This window comes from Bos grunniens, chromosome 8 (genome assembly GCF_055505025.1).
Source record: "Bos grunniens cultivar Pamir isolate PY7600 chromosome 8, Bosgru_T2T1.0, whole genome shotgun sequence".
Lineage (NCBI taxonomy): Eukaryota > Metazoa > Chordata > Mammalia > Artiodactyla > Bovidae > Bos > Bos grunniens.
The window spans coordinates 77,261,429-77,279,511 of record NC_141172.1 but is presented as its reverse complement, the minus strand read 5'-3'; the positions used below and the strand labels follow the sequence as shown (position 1 = coordinate 77,279,511).

Sequence of the window (18,083 nt, the reverse complement as noted above, 5' to 3'; positions counted from 1 at the left end):
CTTTACAATATTGTAGTGGTTTTTGCCATACATTGATATGAATCAGCCATGGGTTTACATGTGTTCCTCATCCTGAAACCCCCTCCCACCTCCCTCCCCATCCCATCCCTCTGGGTCATCCCAGTGCACCAGCCCTGAGCATCCTGTCTCATGCATTGAACCTGGACTGGCGATCTGTTTCACATATGATAATACACATGTTTCAGTGCTATTCTCTCAGATCATCCCACCCTTGCCTTCTCCCATAGAGTCCAAAAGACTGCTCTATACATCTGTGTCTCTTTTTCTGTCTCACATATAGGGTTATCGTTACCATCTTTCTAAATTCCATATATATGTGTTATTATACTGTATTGGTGTTTTTCTTTCTGGCTTACTTCACTCTGTATAATAGGTTCCAGTTTCATCAACCTCATTAGAACAGATTCAAATGTATTCTTTTTAATGGCTGAGTAATATTCCATTGTGTATATGTACCACGGCTTTCTTATCCATTTGTCTATCGATGGACATCTAGGTTGCTTGCATGTCCTGGCGATTATAAACAGTGCTGTGATGAACATTGGGGTACATGTGTCTCTTTCAATTCTGGTTTCCTCGGTGTGTATGCCCAGCAGTGGGATTGCTGGGTCATATGGCAGTTCTATTTCCAGTTTTTCAAGGAATCTCCACACTGTTATCCATAGTGGCTGTACTAGTTTGCATTCCCACCAACAGTGTAAGAGGGTTCCCTTTTCTCCACACCCTCTCCAGCATTTATTGCTTGTAGACTTTTGGATCGCAGCCATTCTGACTGGGGTGAAATGGTACCTCATTGTGGTTTTGATTTGCATTTCTCTGATAATGAGTGATGTTGAGCATCTTTTCATGTGTTTGTTAGCCAACTGCATGTCTTCTTTGGAGAGATGTCTGTTTAGTTCTTTGTGGCCCGATCTCTTTATTCTGCTATTTCTCTGTGCCCCAGGCCAGTGTGTCACCTGTGTCCCACGAACTTAGCCCCACAGAGTATCCAGCATCCCACCTACTGTCCACTCACTTATTTAAGACCAACTGACCATCTTTGCTCAAGAAGTCTCCTAACAAGGCTTTTCAAATCCTGTCATTCCTTTTATACTTGCATTGTATAAAATGTAGCTTCTCATCAACTGGGGCTATTTTGTTACCTTGAAATGCTGTTCCTACTGGATGATGTAAATGCTTCCTTTTCTCCATAACTTTCACAGTAAGGAATTAAATTTGCTTAGGTGGTGACAAGCATGAGGGGATTTTTCTAGAGTTTTCTTTTTAAGAATGTTACGGACTCATGAACTTTTGTAGACTTGATATGGTTCCACTGTAGCAAACATTGTCCTTTTGGATGTTAAAATCGTCTTAACTTTGATTACTTTTGAAGCCCTTTTCAGATCACGTTTAGATGCAACCTGAGGTTTAAAAACGTCCTTGTTTCCAGAAGTCATAGGCGCACCTGTCTGGTTCTTTTCAGGGGGATGCTATTTAGAAGCCTTCTGAGCCCCTGTATAGCTGTGCTGCCTCTGCACTCCCTCCAGGCCAGGCCCTGTGCCCGGTGATACCCAAGCCAGTCAGCACCTTCAAGAAGATTGGATGGTCCCAGGCAGCTCACCTGAGGAGCTGAAAGTCAAACTGTGAGAATGAAGCAGTCCAGCGACTGCTCCAAATTCAAGTGCAAAATGCTCCAAAGCCAGAACAGAGCCGCAAGGCCCTGGAAGATTTGTGAGCAAGGAAGAGAGTAGAACAAAATGAGGCGGACGAAGGCCAGGCATTCTCCTGGGTTCCTCCACTGGCAGAACAGTAATGAACAGTATCTCAGTACCTGCAATTCTCACTAGAGACACTGGGAATAGGATTTCTTTTTTTTTTTTCCTTTTCATAACTAAAATTTGTTTTGAGTGAATGAGTGAAAGCTACCCAGAAAGACTGGTTTTGATGACTGTTAAATCAGGCTGCTGCTGCTGCTGCTAAATCACTTCAGTCATGTCCAACTCTATGTGACCCCATAGATGGCAGCCCATCAGGCTCCCCCACCCCTGGGATTCTTCAGGCAAGAACACTGGAGTGGGTTGCCATTTCCTTCTCCAATGCATGAAAGTGAAAAGTGAAAAGTGAAAGTGAAGTCTCTCAGTCATGTCCGACTCTTAGTGACCCAATGGACTGCAGCCCACCAGGCTCCTCCGTCCATGGGATTTTCCAGGCAAGAGTACTGCAGTGGGGTACCATTACCTTCTCCATTAAATGAGGCTGCTGCTGCTGCTGCTGCTGCTGCTGCAGCTGCTGCTTCTGCTAAGTCACTTCAGTCATGTCCAACTCTGTGCAACCCCAGAGATGGCAGCCCACCAGGCTCCCCCGTCCCTGGGATTCTCCAGGCAAGAGCACTGGAGTGGGTTGCCATTGCCTTCTCCAATGCGTGAAAGTGAAAAGTGAAAGTGAAGTCTCTCAGTCATGTCCAACTGATAGTGACCCCATGGACTGCAGCCTACCAGGCTCCTCCATCCATGGGATTTTCTAGGCAACAGTACTGGAGTGGCTTGCCATTGCCTTCTCCTTAAATTAGGCTAATGAATGCTAGTAAAGCAATTGGTAAGTAAGAAACTAAAGTTAACAGAAAAACTCAGAAACAGAGGTTTTCTTGCTTACTTTTACATAGTTTTCTGTGTTTATGATGGTTACACTACATATGTAGGACATTGTCCTTTCCTGCACAGTAGATTGAACAGACTTAAATACCAATGTTTCCCTGTGTTCCCAAATAATGCTGCAACTTCCAGATGTTCTACCAACTGCTCTAAGAGCCCTGACACTATCTCAGTCTTCTGCCAAAATGTGAAATAACTGGGTAATGATGGATGAGGCTGAAAATATGAGCTCAAGGTGTGTTTAAAACATTTACTTTTAGAATTAGAGCAACTTTTAAGGGCCACTTATAACTTTGGGGTACATCCTTATATTTTTAAAATTCAATATCACTGACAATTACTTGGGGCATCTCTATTATTCTAAGTCACATAACTTGACCTAGAAATGACAGGTTTTACTGGTTTAAAGATATATTATGTAAGAGAAGGAGAAGGCAATGACACCCCACTCCAGTACTCTTGCCTGGAAAATCCCATGGATGGAGGAGCCTGGTAGGCTGCAGTTCACGGGGTCGTGAAGAATCGGACCCGACTCAGTGACTTCACCTTCACTTTTCACTTTCCTGCATTGGAGAAGGAAATGGCAACCTACTCCAGTGTTCTTGCCTAGAGAATCCCAGGGACGCGGGAGCCTGGTGGGCTGCCGTCTATGGGGTCACACAGAATCAGACACGACTGAAGTGACTTAGCAGCAGCATGTAAGAGAAAACCCCTATTTCAAAAACCTTAATCTTTTTAAGTAGCAGAATCCTTGCTGTTTTTAATAAGTCTATCCCAACTCTGAACATAAATAGTAAAATATGTGTGGAATCTGTATTTAACCACATGGGGGGAAATACATGGAGTAACATCGTTTCAGAGATGTAAAAAAATACAAATTAGGGTTTCTGAGTTCTCTGAGTTTCTGAGTCCAGTTGTTAGGACTCATGCTTTCACTGCTGAGGATGCAGGTTCAGTCCCTGATCAAGGAACTAAGTAAGATCCTGCAAAGCTGTGTGGCACAGCCAAATAAATATGAGTTTCTGGGGCAGGGAGCAGCCAGGCCAGGGTGGGGGTTTGTGGGGAGGGGGTTGCACTGTATGTTCTGGTGACACCTGGCTGTCTGCTGGCTCCAGCCCCACAGATCTACTTCCTCAAAGGGGGATATGAGACCTTTTAATTGGAATATCCTGAGCATTTCATGGACATAATAAATATTTCACAAGGCAAGGTTGAAGCTAAGAGAGCCCTCAATAGACAAGAGTGGGAACCAGTGCTCACATCAGCTATCAGCCAGCTGTTGAACAAGGCAGCCCTGTTACAGTTCTTCTGTTCCTCAACCTTGGAAACGCCTACCATGCATCCAAGTGTGTGATCCTCACCAATCTGCATTTCACAGCCCCACTGAATGTCTCCTACAGATCTCCAAGTGCTGCCCAGCGCATTTACACTACAAAGGGGTCCCTGCAGAAGACAGTCCCAAGTCTGACATTAGCTCCCACTTTCAAGAAGCCAAAGGCTTCACAGAATGTCAGGGAAAGGAAGGAAAGGCCCTGGTTCACCGTGAAACTGGGCTCCTCTATTCACCCACCATCTGCAAGGTTAACCTCACAAAGACCAAGCAGTTCTGCCTGAAAGAGGCCTTCAATCCCATCAAGAACCTCCTCCTCTTTGGTCTCTCAGGCCAGCTCCTGCATTAGATCCTGCCTTCTGAGCCACCCCCCAGTCCCCTCCTGTGGAGGGGAGGCAGTCAGTTCTTTGTTCATGACCGTCTCACCATCACTGAGCCCTGTCGTGCAGGGCTCCCACTGCATGTGCCCTAGCTCCATGCTGGTACCAGTGCTGACCCTCTTCAGCGTCTCAGAGCTCAGTGGGAGCCCACAGCCACAGCATTGTCCTGCTAGGACTGGGTTGGGGCACCAGCCCAGCCAGGAACAACTGTGGTTTTGTTTTCTAAACTCACGGATATTTCAGACCATTGCAACACTGAAAACCTCAGGTTTTCATGTCGTGCTATCCCCGTGGAACAGCGAGTAGTCACCAGGCTTGCAAATGAGCTTTACTGACCTCAGGGATAGGTTCTCAGGAATGAAGGCAGGCCCAGCCGTTATGAGAACACAGTGTATGTGGCTCCTGGGCCTCCAGACGTCCTGTCCTCAGGACTGCTCGGTCCTTGAACTTCAAAGTTCACCTCGTCATTGTCTTAAGCATAAGGCAATAAGTACCTGCAGGAACAGAGGGTGGGGAGCCAGGAGGGGAAAGCTGTTGTTAGACTAGAAGAAAAGGAAGCTATGAAGCCAATTCATTTTCCACCTTATTTAACTTTGGAAATCTCTGTCTGTGCTTCTTCAGGGCATAAGCTGTCACCATCTGGTCAGGAAAGTAACCTTACAGGGTTTGTAAGTACACCATATATATGTTGATTTGAACTCTCCCTCAAATGCTGTTGAGACTCCTTCATGGGTCCAGTGGAGGTGGTTGGCTGAAGCAGCAAGACATCAGCTCTCTGACTTTGCTTTTCACTGTGGGTTCTTTCTGGGACCTAGACCTGTAGAGTGATTCTTTTGTTCTTGAAACTTTCTTGCTGTATGTCTCCTCAAAGCAACTCCTGTGTCATTTGAAGTCATTCTTCAGGCTACAGACCCCAAATCACCCTTTAAAGTGAAGGAGGAAAAGTGTAACTCCTGTGTGTTCTGGGTCAGTGGCATTGGAAACGTTCATTTCCCCAGCTTGCCGTCCTTATGCATGCCTGCCTCTTCTCTCATGACTCTTGTTTTCTTCCCTGCCCTGGGATTAGGTTTCACGCTATTGACTTCTGAGGTTTGCAGATTTCACAATTTGATACTATTTGTTTCATCTATAAGCTATTTCTCCAGGAGAAAAAGCAATGTCTTTTTTTTATTTTTAAGCAATGTCTTAAAATCATACAGATGTGAAGAAAAGCAGTATGTTACTGATTGTTGTTGTTTTTATGGTGCAAAATAAAAAAGTAAAAGGGAAACATGTATATACAAATTAATTTCCCTGTCCACATACATGACACAGAGGTTAAATTTATAATTAGCATATATGAATAATTCACAAAACATCTTTTTGTATCTTTTTATTTTGTAACACCTCATTAGCTTTATATAACACCTCAATAGTTCTTATATACATTTGCGTGTTGTTTTGCTCTGAACCACTTAGGAATAAATTATAGACATCATACCCCTTTATTCCTCCATATTCCAAAGTCTATTTCCTGAGGTCATTCTCTAACATAACCATAGTATCATTATCAATATGAAGAAATTTAAGATTATACCTTACTATGACCAAAATTCAAATGTGCTCAATTGTTCCTATGTTGGTCTTTATAACAAACCTTCCCCTTGGTACAGGACTCACTCCAGGATGATGTACTGCATTTATCTGTCAAATATCTTTGGTATTCTGTAATATGGGATGGACTCTCTGTCTTCTTTGTCTTCTACAAACATAACAATTTTGAGAAATATAGTCCAGTTATTTTGTAAAACATCCCCCAATTGGCCCCAATTAGACTCAGGTTATACATTTGGGGCAATAATTCCACAAAAGTGATGCAGTGTCCTGCTCAGTGCTCATATCAGGAGGCACAGAATGTCACTTTCCCCCATTTCTGGTGACTATTTGGTAAGGTGGTGTCCTCCAGGTTTCCCCATTGTAAAGTTTCTCTTACTTTTTCTTTGATTAATACGTACTTTGTGGGGAGACACTAAGAAGCACATAAATGTCCTTCTTACCAAATTCTGCCAGCCACTAACTTTAGCATCCATTCATAATTCTTGCCATCACAGTTGCAAAATGGTGAAGAAAACACATTTGAATGGTCTCTTCTCCACAGATTGCAATATTTTTTCCTAGTAGCAGCCTTATTTAGCTGACCATCCAAAACCACCTACCATGACCTTGCAAACTGTGTCTTGTTTTCTCATGCATTGAAAAGGAACAAAGAATATTTCCCCTGGGTTGCCTTTTGGGGCAGCTGCTGGCAGATTTGCCCTGGAATCTAGAGTGTGTGCCTTCTTCCTACAATGCACCAGATACTTTCCATGTGGTACCCCATCAAACTTTCCCAGTAGGCCTGTTAGAAGGTAGGCAAAACTCCGAACCTCATTTTGCAGGTAACAACAGATATTTAGAGAGGTTTCTGGTGAGTAACTTGCCTGAGGTTCCAGCTAGTTAGCGTTAGTAAGAGGCAGAGCCTGGGTTGGCAGCTAGACTGAGCCCAGAGCCTACATGCTTAACTGCTACCTTACACTGATCCAAAACAGACTCAGGGCTTGTTCATGGCAGGACCAGGAGTAGGGTGAGCTGGGCGAGGGGTCTGGGGTACAAAATTTAAGAAAGCTCTCACTCTCAGGTCCTGACCCTGTACTCACTGAGAGTAAATGGCCCCTTAAAACGTGCACCCTAGATTCTGCTTACTTCACCCTCCTCCCAGCGCTGGTTCTTGGGCAGGGCCAGCCATGGGCGCTAACCTCCTTTATAGTTCATTATACAGTTCACACAGATTCCTGGGACAATGGGAATGCAGGATCCTCCTTTGGTCAATAGACAAGCTATTCAGCCTTGAGCCTGCTCTGCTCTAAATGATGCTAAATACAGAGATTAAGTGGGTACCATCCTTGTCCTCCTGTCATTTGCAGATCCAAGCATTCACTTCCAGTGGAATCATATATGACAGGTCAACTCTTGGGGCTTCTTAGGAATTACCTCAGTGAAGCACTGGCACATCTTTTGGGGATTTCGAAGTATGCAGATGGATTAAACTCTGCTTCTTTCCATTTTATTAAGTTTTTCCATTCATCTTGGTTGTAGTTTGCTTTTCCCACTAATAGACTGAACACTTTTGGGTATTAACTCAGTTGTGCTTCTCTTGGCTTTATTTCCTTCCAGAACTTAGCTCTTGACAGGTCTAGGTTTCAGACACTTGGGCTCAAATCATGATGCTGCCACTTACTAGTTATGTTCTTGGAAAAGTCACTTCGTCCCCTGAGCCTCAAGTGTTTCATCTGTGAAATGGGGCTATCAACACCTCATTTGTAGGGCTGTTGCAAAGATGAAATGGAAGCACTATAAGTACCTAAAAGGTGCATGGCAATGATCAACAGAGGCTAATTCTCTTCCCTTTTGCTTTACTGGCCCACACTTGTACCAAGATCGTCTGGCTAAGGATTATAACTAAAGTGATCCAGAAGGCCAAGTAATCATAAATCATGGGTGGGCATTATCCAGGCAGCAGATTCTACACCTGGCCTTTCCTAGTACCAGCTCTATAGCAGGGGTGTTGAAAAGCAAAATCTAACTTCAAAGGTGATTTTGGTGGAGAAGCATCTCAAAGTATTTTCTATTTCAAACACACATTCAGTTCAGTTCAGTCACTCAGTCATGTCCAACTCTTTGCGACCCCATGAATCGCAGCACACCAGGCCTCCCTGTCCATCACCAACTCCTAGAGTTCACTCAAACTCATGTCCATCAAGTCGGTGATGCCATCCAGTCATCTCATCCTCTGTCATCCCCTTCTCCTTCTGCCCCCAATCCCTCCCAGCATCAGTCTTTTCCAGTGAGTCAACTCTTCGCATGAGGTGCCCAAAGTACTGGAGTTTCAGCTTTAGCATCATTCCTTCCAAAAAACACCCAGGACTGATCTCCTTTAGAATGGACTGGTTGGATCTCCTTGCAGTCCAAGGGACTCTCAAGAGTCTTCTCCAACACCACAGTTCAGAAGCATCAATTCTTCGGCGCTCAGCCTTATTCACAGTCCAACTCTCACATCCATACATGACCACAGGAAAAACCATAGCCTTGACTAGACGGACCTTTGTTGGCAAAGTAATGTCTCTGCTTTTTAATATGCTGTATAGGTTAGTCATAACTTCCCTTCCAAGGAGTAAGCATCTTTTAATTTCATGGCTGCAATCACCATCTGCAGTGATTTTGGAGCCCCAAAAATAAAGTCTGACACTGTTCCCACTGTTTCCCCATCTATTTCCCATGAAGTGATGGGACCAGATGCCATGATCTTCGTTTTCTGAATGTTGAGCTTTAAGCCAACTTTTTCACTCTCCTCTTTCACTTTCATCAAGGGGCTTTTTAGTTCCTCTTCTCTTTCTGCTATAAGGATGGTGTAATCTGCATATCTGCGAAGGCGCAGGAGCGGCTGAGAGGAGCTACCCGCCGCCGGAGGCCAGGGGCGGCGGCCCCGCCCGAGGTCAGGGGCGGCGGCCGGGAGGTGCTACCCCACGTCCAAGGAGCCGGGGGCTGCGCGGGCGGGTGCTGGAGGGCCCAGAAGAGCTACTCCATGTTCAAGGTCAGGAGGGGCGGCGGTGAGGAGATACCCTTCGTCCAAGGTAAGGAGCAGCGGCTGCGCTTTGCTGGAACAGCTGTGAAGAGATACCCCACGTCCAAGGTAAGAGAAACCCAAGTAAAAGACACATTATTGCTTTTCTTTTTCTCACTCTTGGATTCTCTCTTAATCTAACTAACCAACTCAAAAATTCAAGTTGGTTAGATTAGGGTTTGTACCCATCACAGGATTACATTTTTAGTTTACTAAACTACTTCAAGATGTATCAAAAAAAAAAAAAATGTTAGTCTGTAGTACGTGAAATGTCCTTCCAGGGATGACAGCAGGAGCAGATAAAAATCATGCTGAAACATGTAATACATTGTTCTCAACATGGGAGAAATGTTGTGGACAATTTTTTTAAATTCATTTTACTCTTTTTGGAAATATGTCACCAAAAGGAAAAGAATGACCTTACTATAGAACTACATACATGAAGCAAGATCTACTGACATGTGTTTAGAATTTTTTACTTGCATATTTTTGATAAATTTGAAGGGGGTGGGGAAGTGTTTCATTTTTCTTTAATATTTGATATACAGTCCATGGTTTGGGGTCTAAAAACCAACTTTTATGGAATGGAATAGAACACAGATCCCTTGATTAAAAAGTCTAGTGATTTGATTGCTATGCAGTGATTTCAAAGTTTAAAACTGAGTTTGAGGAACCCTGCAATGAAAATAGCTGATGCAGTTAAGAGACAGTTTCCCAGGCCTTGGCACAAATTATTCCTTACAAATAATGATTCTGCACAACTGGGGAATGATTTAATATTCGGTCTTGGAAAGTTGCAAGGGTCTTTCACCTCATTTTCTGATCACAATGTCTATCTCCAAATTGTTTAAAATGAGCCATAGCTTCTACCAAGGTACCATCAAGTGATAGTCCCATGAATAGTCCTAAGTTAATTCTTGTGCTGCCAAGAAAGTCAGAATTTTCATTACTTCTAAAAGCTCTTAACCAAAAGTTTCCGATATATAGCATTTTAAGTTAAAACTTCTCTGGAAATGAGTATCTATTTTTGCATTTTAGCATCCTACTTGTACATACAATTTGCCCTAAGTAGCTCTCAAGTTTTCCTTTTGGCTGGTATTGCCTTAGAATGACCGAGAAGGCAATGGCAACCCACTCCAGTACTCTTGCCTGGAGAATCCCATGGATGGAGGAGCCTGGTAGGCTGCAGTCCATGGGGTCTCAAAGAGTTGGACACGACTGAGCGACTTCACTATTACTTTTCACTTTCCTGCTTTGGAGAAGGAAATGGCAACCCACTCCAGTGTTCTTGCCTGGAGAATCCAAGGCATGGGGGAGCCTAGTGGTCCACCGTCTATGGGGTCGCACAGAGTCGGACACGACTGAAGTGACTTAGCAGCAGCAGCCTCAGAATGAAATGAACAGGTCACTGTGTCTTTCAATCAACACTGTAGTGTGATCTTGCTTGTACTGTGACCTGCTCTCATATATGCTTGTATCTTTTCAAACATGCTGTCTACAGCCTAGGGGTAGAGAAAATACTGGGTTGTTGCCTGCAAGAATGTCAAGACATTTGAATCACATTTCTGCAATTACAACCATAAACAGAAGAATGAAGGTTTTTCTTTTTCTTTGGTGAATAAGGATCCTCTCCAACTATAAACTAGATTGAGTCTTGAGCAGCCATAGACAACACATAAATGAACGGGCATGTTTGTGTGCAAACAAAATTTTATTTATGAACACTGAAATTTGAATTTCATATAGTTTATGTATGTCATGAAATATTCATCCTTTCAATTTTTTCAACTGTGTTAAGATCTAGAAACCATTCTTCGCTCCTGGGCTGCCTAAGGACAGGCAGAAGGCTGGGTTTAGATCTTGAGCTGAGTTGTAGTGAGCAGCAGAGCCAGGATTTGAACCCAGGCAGTATAGGTCCAATGAGCTCTTAACATACACACAGACACACACATGTATGTATATATGTTCATATCATCATATTGTATATATGTATACACGTATACATGTATATGTGTTCATATATACACATATGTGTATACACATATTCAATATGATGATAATGATAGTAAATCACACTCTTTATAGAAAATTTTGCAAAGGATGAAAGAGAAAATAGCAACCACCCATAAAACCACAACCCAGGACTTTCCTGGTAGTGGTGGTACAGTGGCTCAGAGTCTGCCTGCCAATATAGGAGTCACATGTTCAATCCCTGGTCCAGGAAGATCGCACGTGCCATGGAACAGCTAAGCCCACGCACCGTAACTACTGAGACTGAACTCTAGAGCCTGGGAGCCACAACTACTGAGCCCACGTGCTTCGATTACTGGAGCCCAGGCACCACAAGGAAGAGTAGCCCCCATTCACCACAATTAGAGAAAATCTGAAAGCAGCAATGTAGACCCAGTGCAATCCCTATAAATAAATAAAATAAAACATGCAGAGGATTAAAAAAAAACACAACCCAGAAATAACCACTAGTAGTATTTGATATCTTCTTCCATTCTTTGTCTACTGACACAGCATTCAATTTATACATTTTAGTTTTTCACTTGACATAAACATTTTTCACATTTCCACATAGGCCTCACAATTACAATAATGAATAGATGTATGATAGTTCATTTTAAATGTACTAGGGGAAATTGCTGTTTTGGAAAAAAAAAAGTCCCACAGCTAAAAATTTCATAGAGGAAAGAATCTTTGAAGTTGGTCACTTTTCGTTTACTGCTACATCTTTGCATTTATTTTTAAGATATTTTGATCTGGACCATTTTTAAACTCTTAGAAGTCTTAAACACTAGACCATCAGGGAAGTGCCTCTAGGAGTTGAATTTTTGAAGCAACCCAATCCACCAGACCTGAATTTGACTTTTCACTGTCCATTCATTAGCCAAGTGGCCCTGAGCAAACCATTAACTTTTGTTACTCTGAGATTAACTGAGGTGATGTTCATGGACACCTCAGTTTTCCCTTGTTTCAGGATAAATCAAGACCACCATATGTAATGTCTAGAACCTGTGTTCACAGGTATTCTGTAGCACAGAATCCTGGTCACTTGGTAATTGCCAGCGCTTACGTTTCCTGCCACTCACCACTCCCAGTGTCCAACACTAGCACAGGAATTAGATTCTTTCACTCAAGACTGTAGAGAAAATGTCCTTTTCTGTTTTGAGCACCACAGGATTCTTCTTCCCTGAGTAAAAATGGACCGGCAGGAATGGGGATAATGAGAAGGAATAATAAGGTAGGTGGACCTGACCTGAAAGCGTCCACCCCGCCCCTCGCCACTCCTGCCCCACCCCAACCAGGAGATTTAGATCAAAGTTCCCAAACTGAATCGATGGCCTGGTGCCTATAACAGCAGGCGGCATTCTGACTTCAGCAGAGGCTGTGTTTGATTTCACAGGTACAGCGGATCTCCAGCCCAGACATCTGAAAAGACTCCGGAGCCCAAGTCCATGAGCAGCAAAATCTCTATGGAGCTGCAGAGGGTGGCGGCCCTCCCAGCCCAGGGTTGCAGCAACACTGGCTTTCAGGTGAGCAGAGCTTTGGTTTTATGTTTAAGACCAAGTAATTAATGTCCTTTCCTGGCCTTTCTGGCAAGTTTTTTCACTAAAGCAGAGGGATTATTGTAATGCAATAAGGTTCTTAATGGTTCTCTTTAAGCCTATTATTCTTTCCTTCTTGGGTTGGCAAACCTGAAAAGTCTCTTAACTCAACTTGTTTTGATCCCTGACCTGCCCTGTCACTTGAAAACAACACTGTGCTCTTCTGCCTGTGTTTAGGGCTCATATGGCATGGATATAGTATTTACCTACAGACAGTTTCCCAAAGAACTGGTGAGTGGGGAAGAATGGGGAAGAATCCAGATCCTGAACGTAGTCAGCACCTCAGAGTCCCTTCCTCTCTCTCTTTCTTTAAGTATACATGTGTATTCTTTTTTTCCCACCAAACTTCAAACTTTTTATTTTGTATTGGGATATAGTAAATTAACCAGGTTGTGGTAGTTTCAGGTGAAGAGCAAAGGGACTCAGCCTTAAATATCCTTCAACCCCCTCTCCCACCCAAGCTGGCATATAACATTGAGCAGAGCTCCAGTCCTTGTGGGTTATCCATTTTAAATATAGCAGTGTGTACTTGACCTTCCCAAACTCCCTAACTATGCCTTCCCCCAGCAACCATAAGCTCATTTTCTAAGTCTATGAGTCTCTTTGTTTTGTAACTAAGTTCATTTGTATCATTTCTTTTTAGATTTCACATATAAGGGATGTCATACAATATTTCTCCTTCTCTGCCTGACTTACTTCACTCAGAATGGCACTCTCTAGTTTCATCCATGTTGCTGCAAATGGCATTATTTCATTCTTTTTAATGGCTAAGTATTATCCATTGTGTATATGTACCACATCTTCTTTATCCATCCCTCTGTCAATGGACATTGAGGTGGCTTCCATTTCTTGGCTATTGTAAATAGTGCTGCAATGAACATGGATACTTTTGGATCATGTTTTTTTTATGAATATATGCCCAGGAGTGAGATTGCAGGGTCATATGGTATCTCTATTTTTAGTTTTTTAAGGAACCTCCATACTGTTCTCCATAGTGGCTACGCCAATTAACATTTCTACCAACACTGTAGGAGGGTTCCCTTCTCTCCACACCCCCTCCAGCATTTTCTGTTTGTGGATTTTTTGCTGATTGCCATTATGACTTGTGTGAGGTGATATTTCATCATAGTTTTGATTTGTATTTCTCTAATAACTAGCGGTGTTGAACATCTTTTTTGTGTGCCTGTTGGTCATCTGTATGTCCTTTTTGAAGAAATGTCTATTCAGATCAGAGTTCCTTTTTCTTAAACCAGGTATTAAATCCTCTGTCAGATCAGGCCTGGGTACCTGCCCCACACAGCTGGGTTTTGCAAACTGTCTTATGTCATCAACCAAAACTCACTGAGCGAGTAATGCTGCTTGGCCCAGGTCCATATGTCACAGGAGACTGTCACCAGAAAATACCAGGCTTTCTGATTGGGTCTGGGACAGGGATTTTTCAAGGCTCTTCCCAAGTATGCTTCCTTTCCTAAGCTGACACCCAACCTGGGAAGCCCATGTGAACAGATGTCAGAAATCCCTTAGGCTTCAACTTCGATACACAAGCAAAACAAATGTTTAAGCAACAGCAAAGAAAGGAACAAGGAAGGTAAAAGGGTTTGACTCAACCCTGAGTTGTCCTGAGTCTTGCGCAAGTTACTGTAGCCTCCCTGAGCCTCAGTTTCATCTGTGTATTTATCACAGTCATGCTTATCTCACAGGTTATAAGTGTAGGGGAGAGAAAATCTTTCCCTCTACTGCCTTAGATTCAGCCCCTGAGGTCTATGAATTAAACTGACAAATGGGAGATTAAATAGGAGAAAAGGCACACAAATTTTATTAATATTTTTAATTTTCTGTACACATAAACTTCACAGAAAGAAAGTAAAAATCCCAATGAAGCAGTAAGACTCAGAGGCTTATATATGTTTTTTAAAAGGATGATAAATTGTGGAGAAGTATATAGACAAAAGAAAGAGGGATTGGGCTTTTAGGGTCAATAAACTGTGGGGAAGTGACTAGGAAATACGTGGCGGTAACTACTGGAAGATAAGATTAAGATACCTGTGAGATGTCTCCTCACCACCTCTGCCTCCAGTGATACAGATTGTTTAAGCACTGACCAGGTCATCTGTCCAGTGCTAGACCTTCAATAAGAATTTCCAGAGACACCTATTTACTCAGCATGGTTGTTAACTGCCCCCTAGATATGGCCACCACTAGGGAGGGAGCCAATTCAAGAGGGAATAACACGCTATTCTGTGTCACAGATGTTCAGAGAACATCAGGTGTCACTTAAGGATAGGCAGGGATTTCCCAGATAAACAGGGAAGGTTGTGAACAGAGTATCTCCAACAAAGAGAATTGCCTGTGCCCTGGCCCAGGACCTGAAAGAGCCTGTGTGCTCTGGGTAGAGAGGATGTGGAGCTGGGGGGGTGAAGGGAGTGGGGGAGGCTGGTGTTAGACCATGTGGCCTCCATGTGTGCTCATCAGATGTTTGAGAAAGAAACGATCAAAATTTATATGATTAAAGTATTAAAGTACTCCAGCACTACTTAAAGGTGAACAGAAATGGGAAGAGATTTGTGTGTGGTTGAGACACCAGTTAGGTTAGTCTGATGGTCAGAACCAGGTTACAGGCAATGGAAACTGATGCTGGGTGACAGTATTAATACTAATTACAGGCCCCCCTGCAGTGGGATCGTCAGGGAGAGGAATAAGAGCTCCCCTGCCGGTGAATATTTCCACAACTTCCTCTGTAATATATGTAAACGATGTACGTACTCTATGTTTCTTAAAAAACGGTCTTAATTCACTCAGGCTGCTGTAACAAAATACTGTGTTGGCCAAAAAGTTCATTCAGGCTTTTCCCATAAAATCTTACAGGAAAACTCAAACAAACTTTTTGGCCAACCCAATATCTCAGACTAGGTGGCTTGTTATTGTTCAGCTGCTAAGTCCTGTCTTGGTTTTTTGCAACCCTGTGGACTACAGCACGCCAGGCTTCCCTGTCCTTCACCATCTTCTGGAGTTTGCTCAAACTCATGTCCATTGAGTCGATGATGCTCTTCAAGCAACTCATCCTCTGTTGCCCTCTTCCCCTGCCTTCAATCCTTCCCAGCATCAAGATCTTTTCCAATGAGTCAGCTCTTTGCATCATGTGGCCAAAGTATTAGAGCTTCAGCTTCAGTCCTTCCATGAATATTCAGGGTTGATTTCCTTTAGGATTGACTGGTTTGATTTCCTTACAGTCCAAAGGACTCTCAAGAGGCTTCTCCAGCACCACAGTTCAAAAGCATCGATGCTTAGCCTTCTTTATGGTCAAACTCTCACATCCATTCATGACTACTAGAAAAACCATAGCTTTGACTATACCGACCTTTGTTGACAAAGTCCCGAACAAACTTTTTGGCCAACCCAATATCTCTAACTGGGTGGCTTATTAACAGAAATGTATTTCTTGCAGTTCTGGAGGCTGAGAGGTCCAAGATAAAGGCATCAGCAGATTCAATATCTGGTGAGGCCCCCATTCTCACAAAGACAAAAATACCAGGGAGTTCTCTGAGGTCTTTTTTTATAGACACTAATCCCATTCTTGAGTTAATCACGTCCCAAAGTTTCCATCTCCTAACATACCACTCAGGGCATGAGATTTTCAAAATAGGAATCTGCAAGTGGGGCGAGGCATAAAGTAGAAAGTGCCTAGCACAATATGAACATAATAATAGTAGCTCTTGGTACTCAGGTTAAAAAGAATGACACATCCACATTTCTAGCTTGAGATGTCAACTTGGAAGTGATTCCCTTTACAGACATAGAAAATCTAGGAATCAGGTTGGAGCAAGGAAGAGAATGACTTCATTTTGAGGCCTGTTTGAAATTCAGATGACACCAAACATTCAGATAAAGATGGAGATGAAGCAGGAAGCTTCGTCCACACCTGCACCAGAGCCTGGAAGGGACACTATACTTTGGGGGGGCTGTTAGCAGAGAGGTGGGCAAGGGCGTGGATGAGACCATGGGAAGGGAACCTGGGGAGCACCAGTGTTTCAGGAACTGGAAAGTCACAGGAAGAGAGGACAGAACCAGGTGAGGGGGAACAGTCTGGGGAAGCTGAGGGGAAAAGAACTGCAAGGTCAAAAGCAAAGACTCCTCCATGGAGGAGACAAGTTCATTTGATTTGCTAACTTGGATATCACTGGTCACTGGGGGGAGGGTGGGGGCTGGGGACAGTTTGTGTTGTGAGTAGGTGTTAAGAGCCTGGAGAAAATAAGGATAGAAAAGACATTCCTCTGGCAGAGGGGAGAGAGGTGGGCTCAGAAGAGGCAAGATCAGAGTTGTAGGCAGGGTTTTTCCAATCACTGTAAAATGTAACATGCAGAAAAACACATAAAACCAGATAGACAAGGTATTAAAAAATACCAGACAGGTCAAGGAACAGGACACTGTCATCCCTCAGCTCGGACAGTCCCATCCTGCACATTCTGTTCAACTGCCTCCCTCCCTCAGGATAGCAAAATAAAATAGGGAACTCTAGTCAACATCTGGTAATAACCTACAATGAAATAATCTGGAAAAGAATATATAGACAGAACTGAATCACTTTGCTGTACACCTGAAACCACCAAAACATTATATAAATCATCTATACTTCAATTTAAGAAAATAAAATAATGTGGTAATTCTGAAAAACAAGTACCTCCCCCCTTTCCGGGGTTTGTTGTTGTTACTGTTGCCATTATGGTTCCTATTGGTTTGTTTATTGAATTAACTGAACTAATTCTATGGAGTCTGCGTTTATTGTCATGGGGTCGCTAAGAGTCAGACACAACTGAGCAACTTCACTTTCACTTTTCACTTTCATGCATTGGAGAAGGAAATGGCAACCCACTCCAGTGTTCTTGCCTGGAGAATCCCAGGGACGGGGGAGCCTGGTGGGCTGCCGTCTATGGGGTCGCACAGAGTCGGACACGACTGAAGCGACTTAGTAGCAGCAGCAACAGCAGCCACTAAAGGCTCTGTTCAGTGAGTTTAATAATTAGTTATGGATCTGACATAAATTCCCAAGTGCCTGAAACCAGTCAATGTCCCAGTCCATGAAAGGGGCTCTGGGACTGCTGGGGAGGTTGTCCGAAGTCCTCCAGCAGGCCAGCTCCAATTCCATGTTTACTTGACTCCCTGCTTCTGCTGAATTTCCACATCAGCCAGAGATGGGAATTTTAATTTTTCTCAGATCTTTCTCAGGCATGTCCCTGGGCTTCTAGTTTCCCTTATGGATATCTCATTCTCCAACTTTTCCTTTACATTTTTGTTTATCTTGCTGTTTTCTCCAACTGTCATCACTATCTCAGGCAGCTGCCTCCCATGTTAAACCATGGCCCTCAGGGAAATAGTATTGGGTGAACGATGACTCAGGAGAGACAGGTTTGATCCCTGGGTTGGAAGAACTGCTGGAGGAGTGCATGGCAACCCACTCCAGTTTTCTTGCCTGGA

The 18,083-nt window shown here is 43.3% G+C and overlaps 1 protein-coding gene, 1 long non-coding RNA gene and 1 pseudogene across 4 annotated transcripts in view; 2 read left to right on the top strand and 1 right to left on the bottom strand.

Moving 5' to 3' along the window:
* Positions 1–2,573: 2,573 nt before the first annotated feature.
* On the top strand, positions 2,574–4,534 carry LOC147367507 (dual specificity protein phosphatase 5 pseudogene; annotated as a pseudogene).
* Positions 4,535–8,931: 4,397 nt separating this feature from the next.
* SLC28A3 (solute carrier family 28 member 3) overlaps positions 8,932–18,083 on the top strand; it is a 77,190-nt gene continuing 68,038 nt past the window's right edge. The window contains exons 1-3 of one of the 3 annotated variants that reach the window (XM_086416839.1): positions 8,937–9,069; positions 12,185–12,247; positions 12,410–12,539. In XM_086416839.1, coding sequence (XP_086272965.1) covers positions 12,462–12,539 — 78 coding nt within the window. In that variant the 5' untranslated portion in view covers positions 8,937–9,069; positions 12,185–12,247; positions 12,410–12,461. Of the gene's footprint in view, positions 9,070–12,184; positions 12,248–12,342; positions 12,540–18,083 lie in introns of those variants that run through there. The other 2 variants (XM_086416838.1, XM_086416837.1) reach the window with 2 other exon arrangements.
* LOC147367506 (uncharacterized) lies at positions 8,978–12,210 on the bottom strand. Its single transcript, XR_015170157.1, has 2 exons — positions 12,096–12,210; positions 8,978–9,043 (listed from the first exon to the last, which is right to left on the bottom strand). It is a non-coding gene; the product is annotated as an uncharacterized LOC147367506 (long non-coding RNA).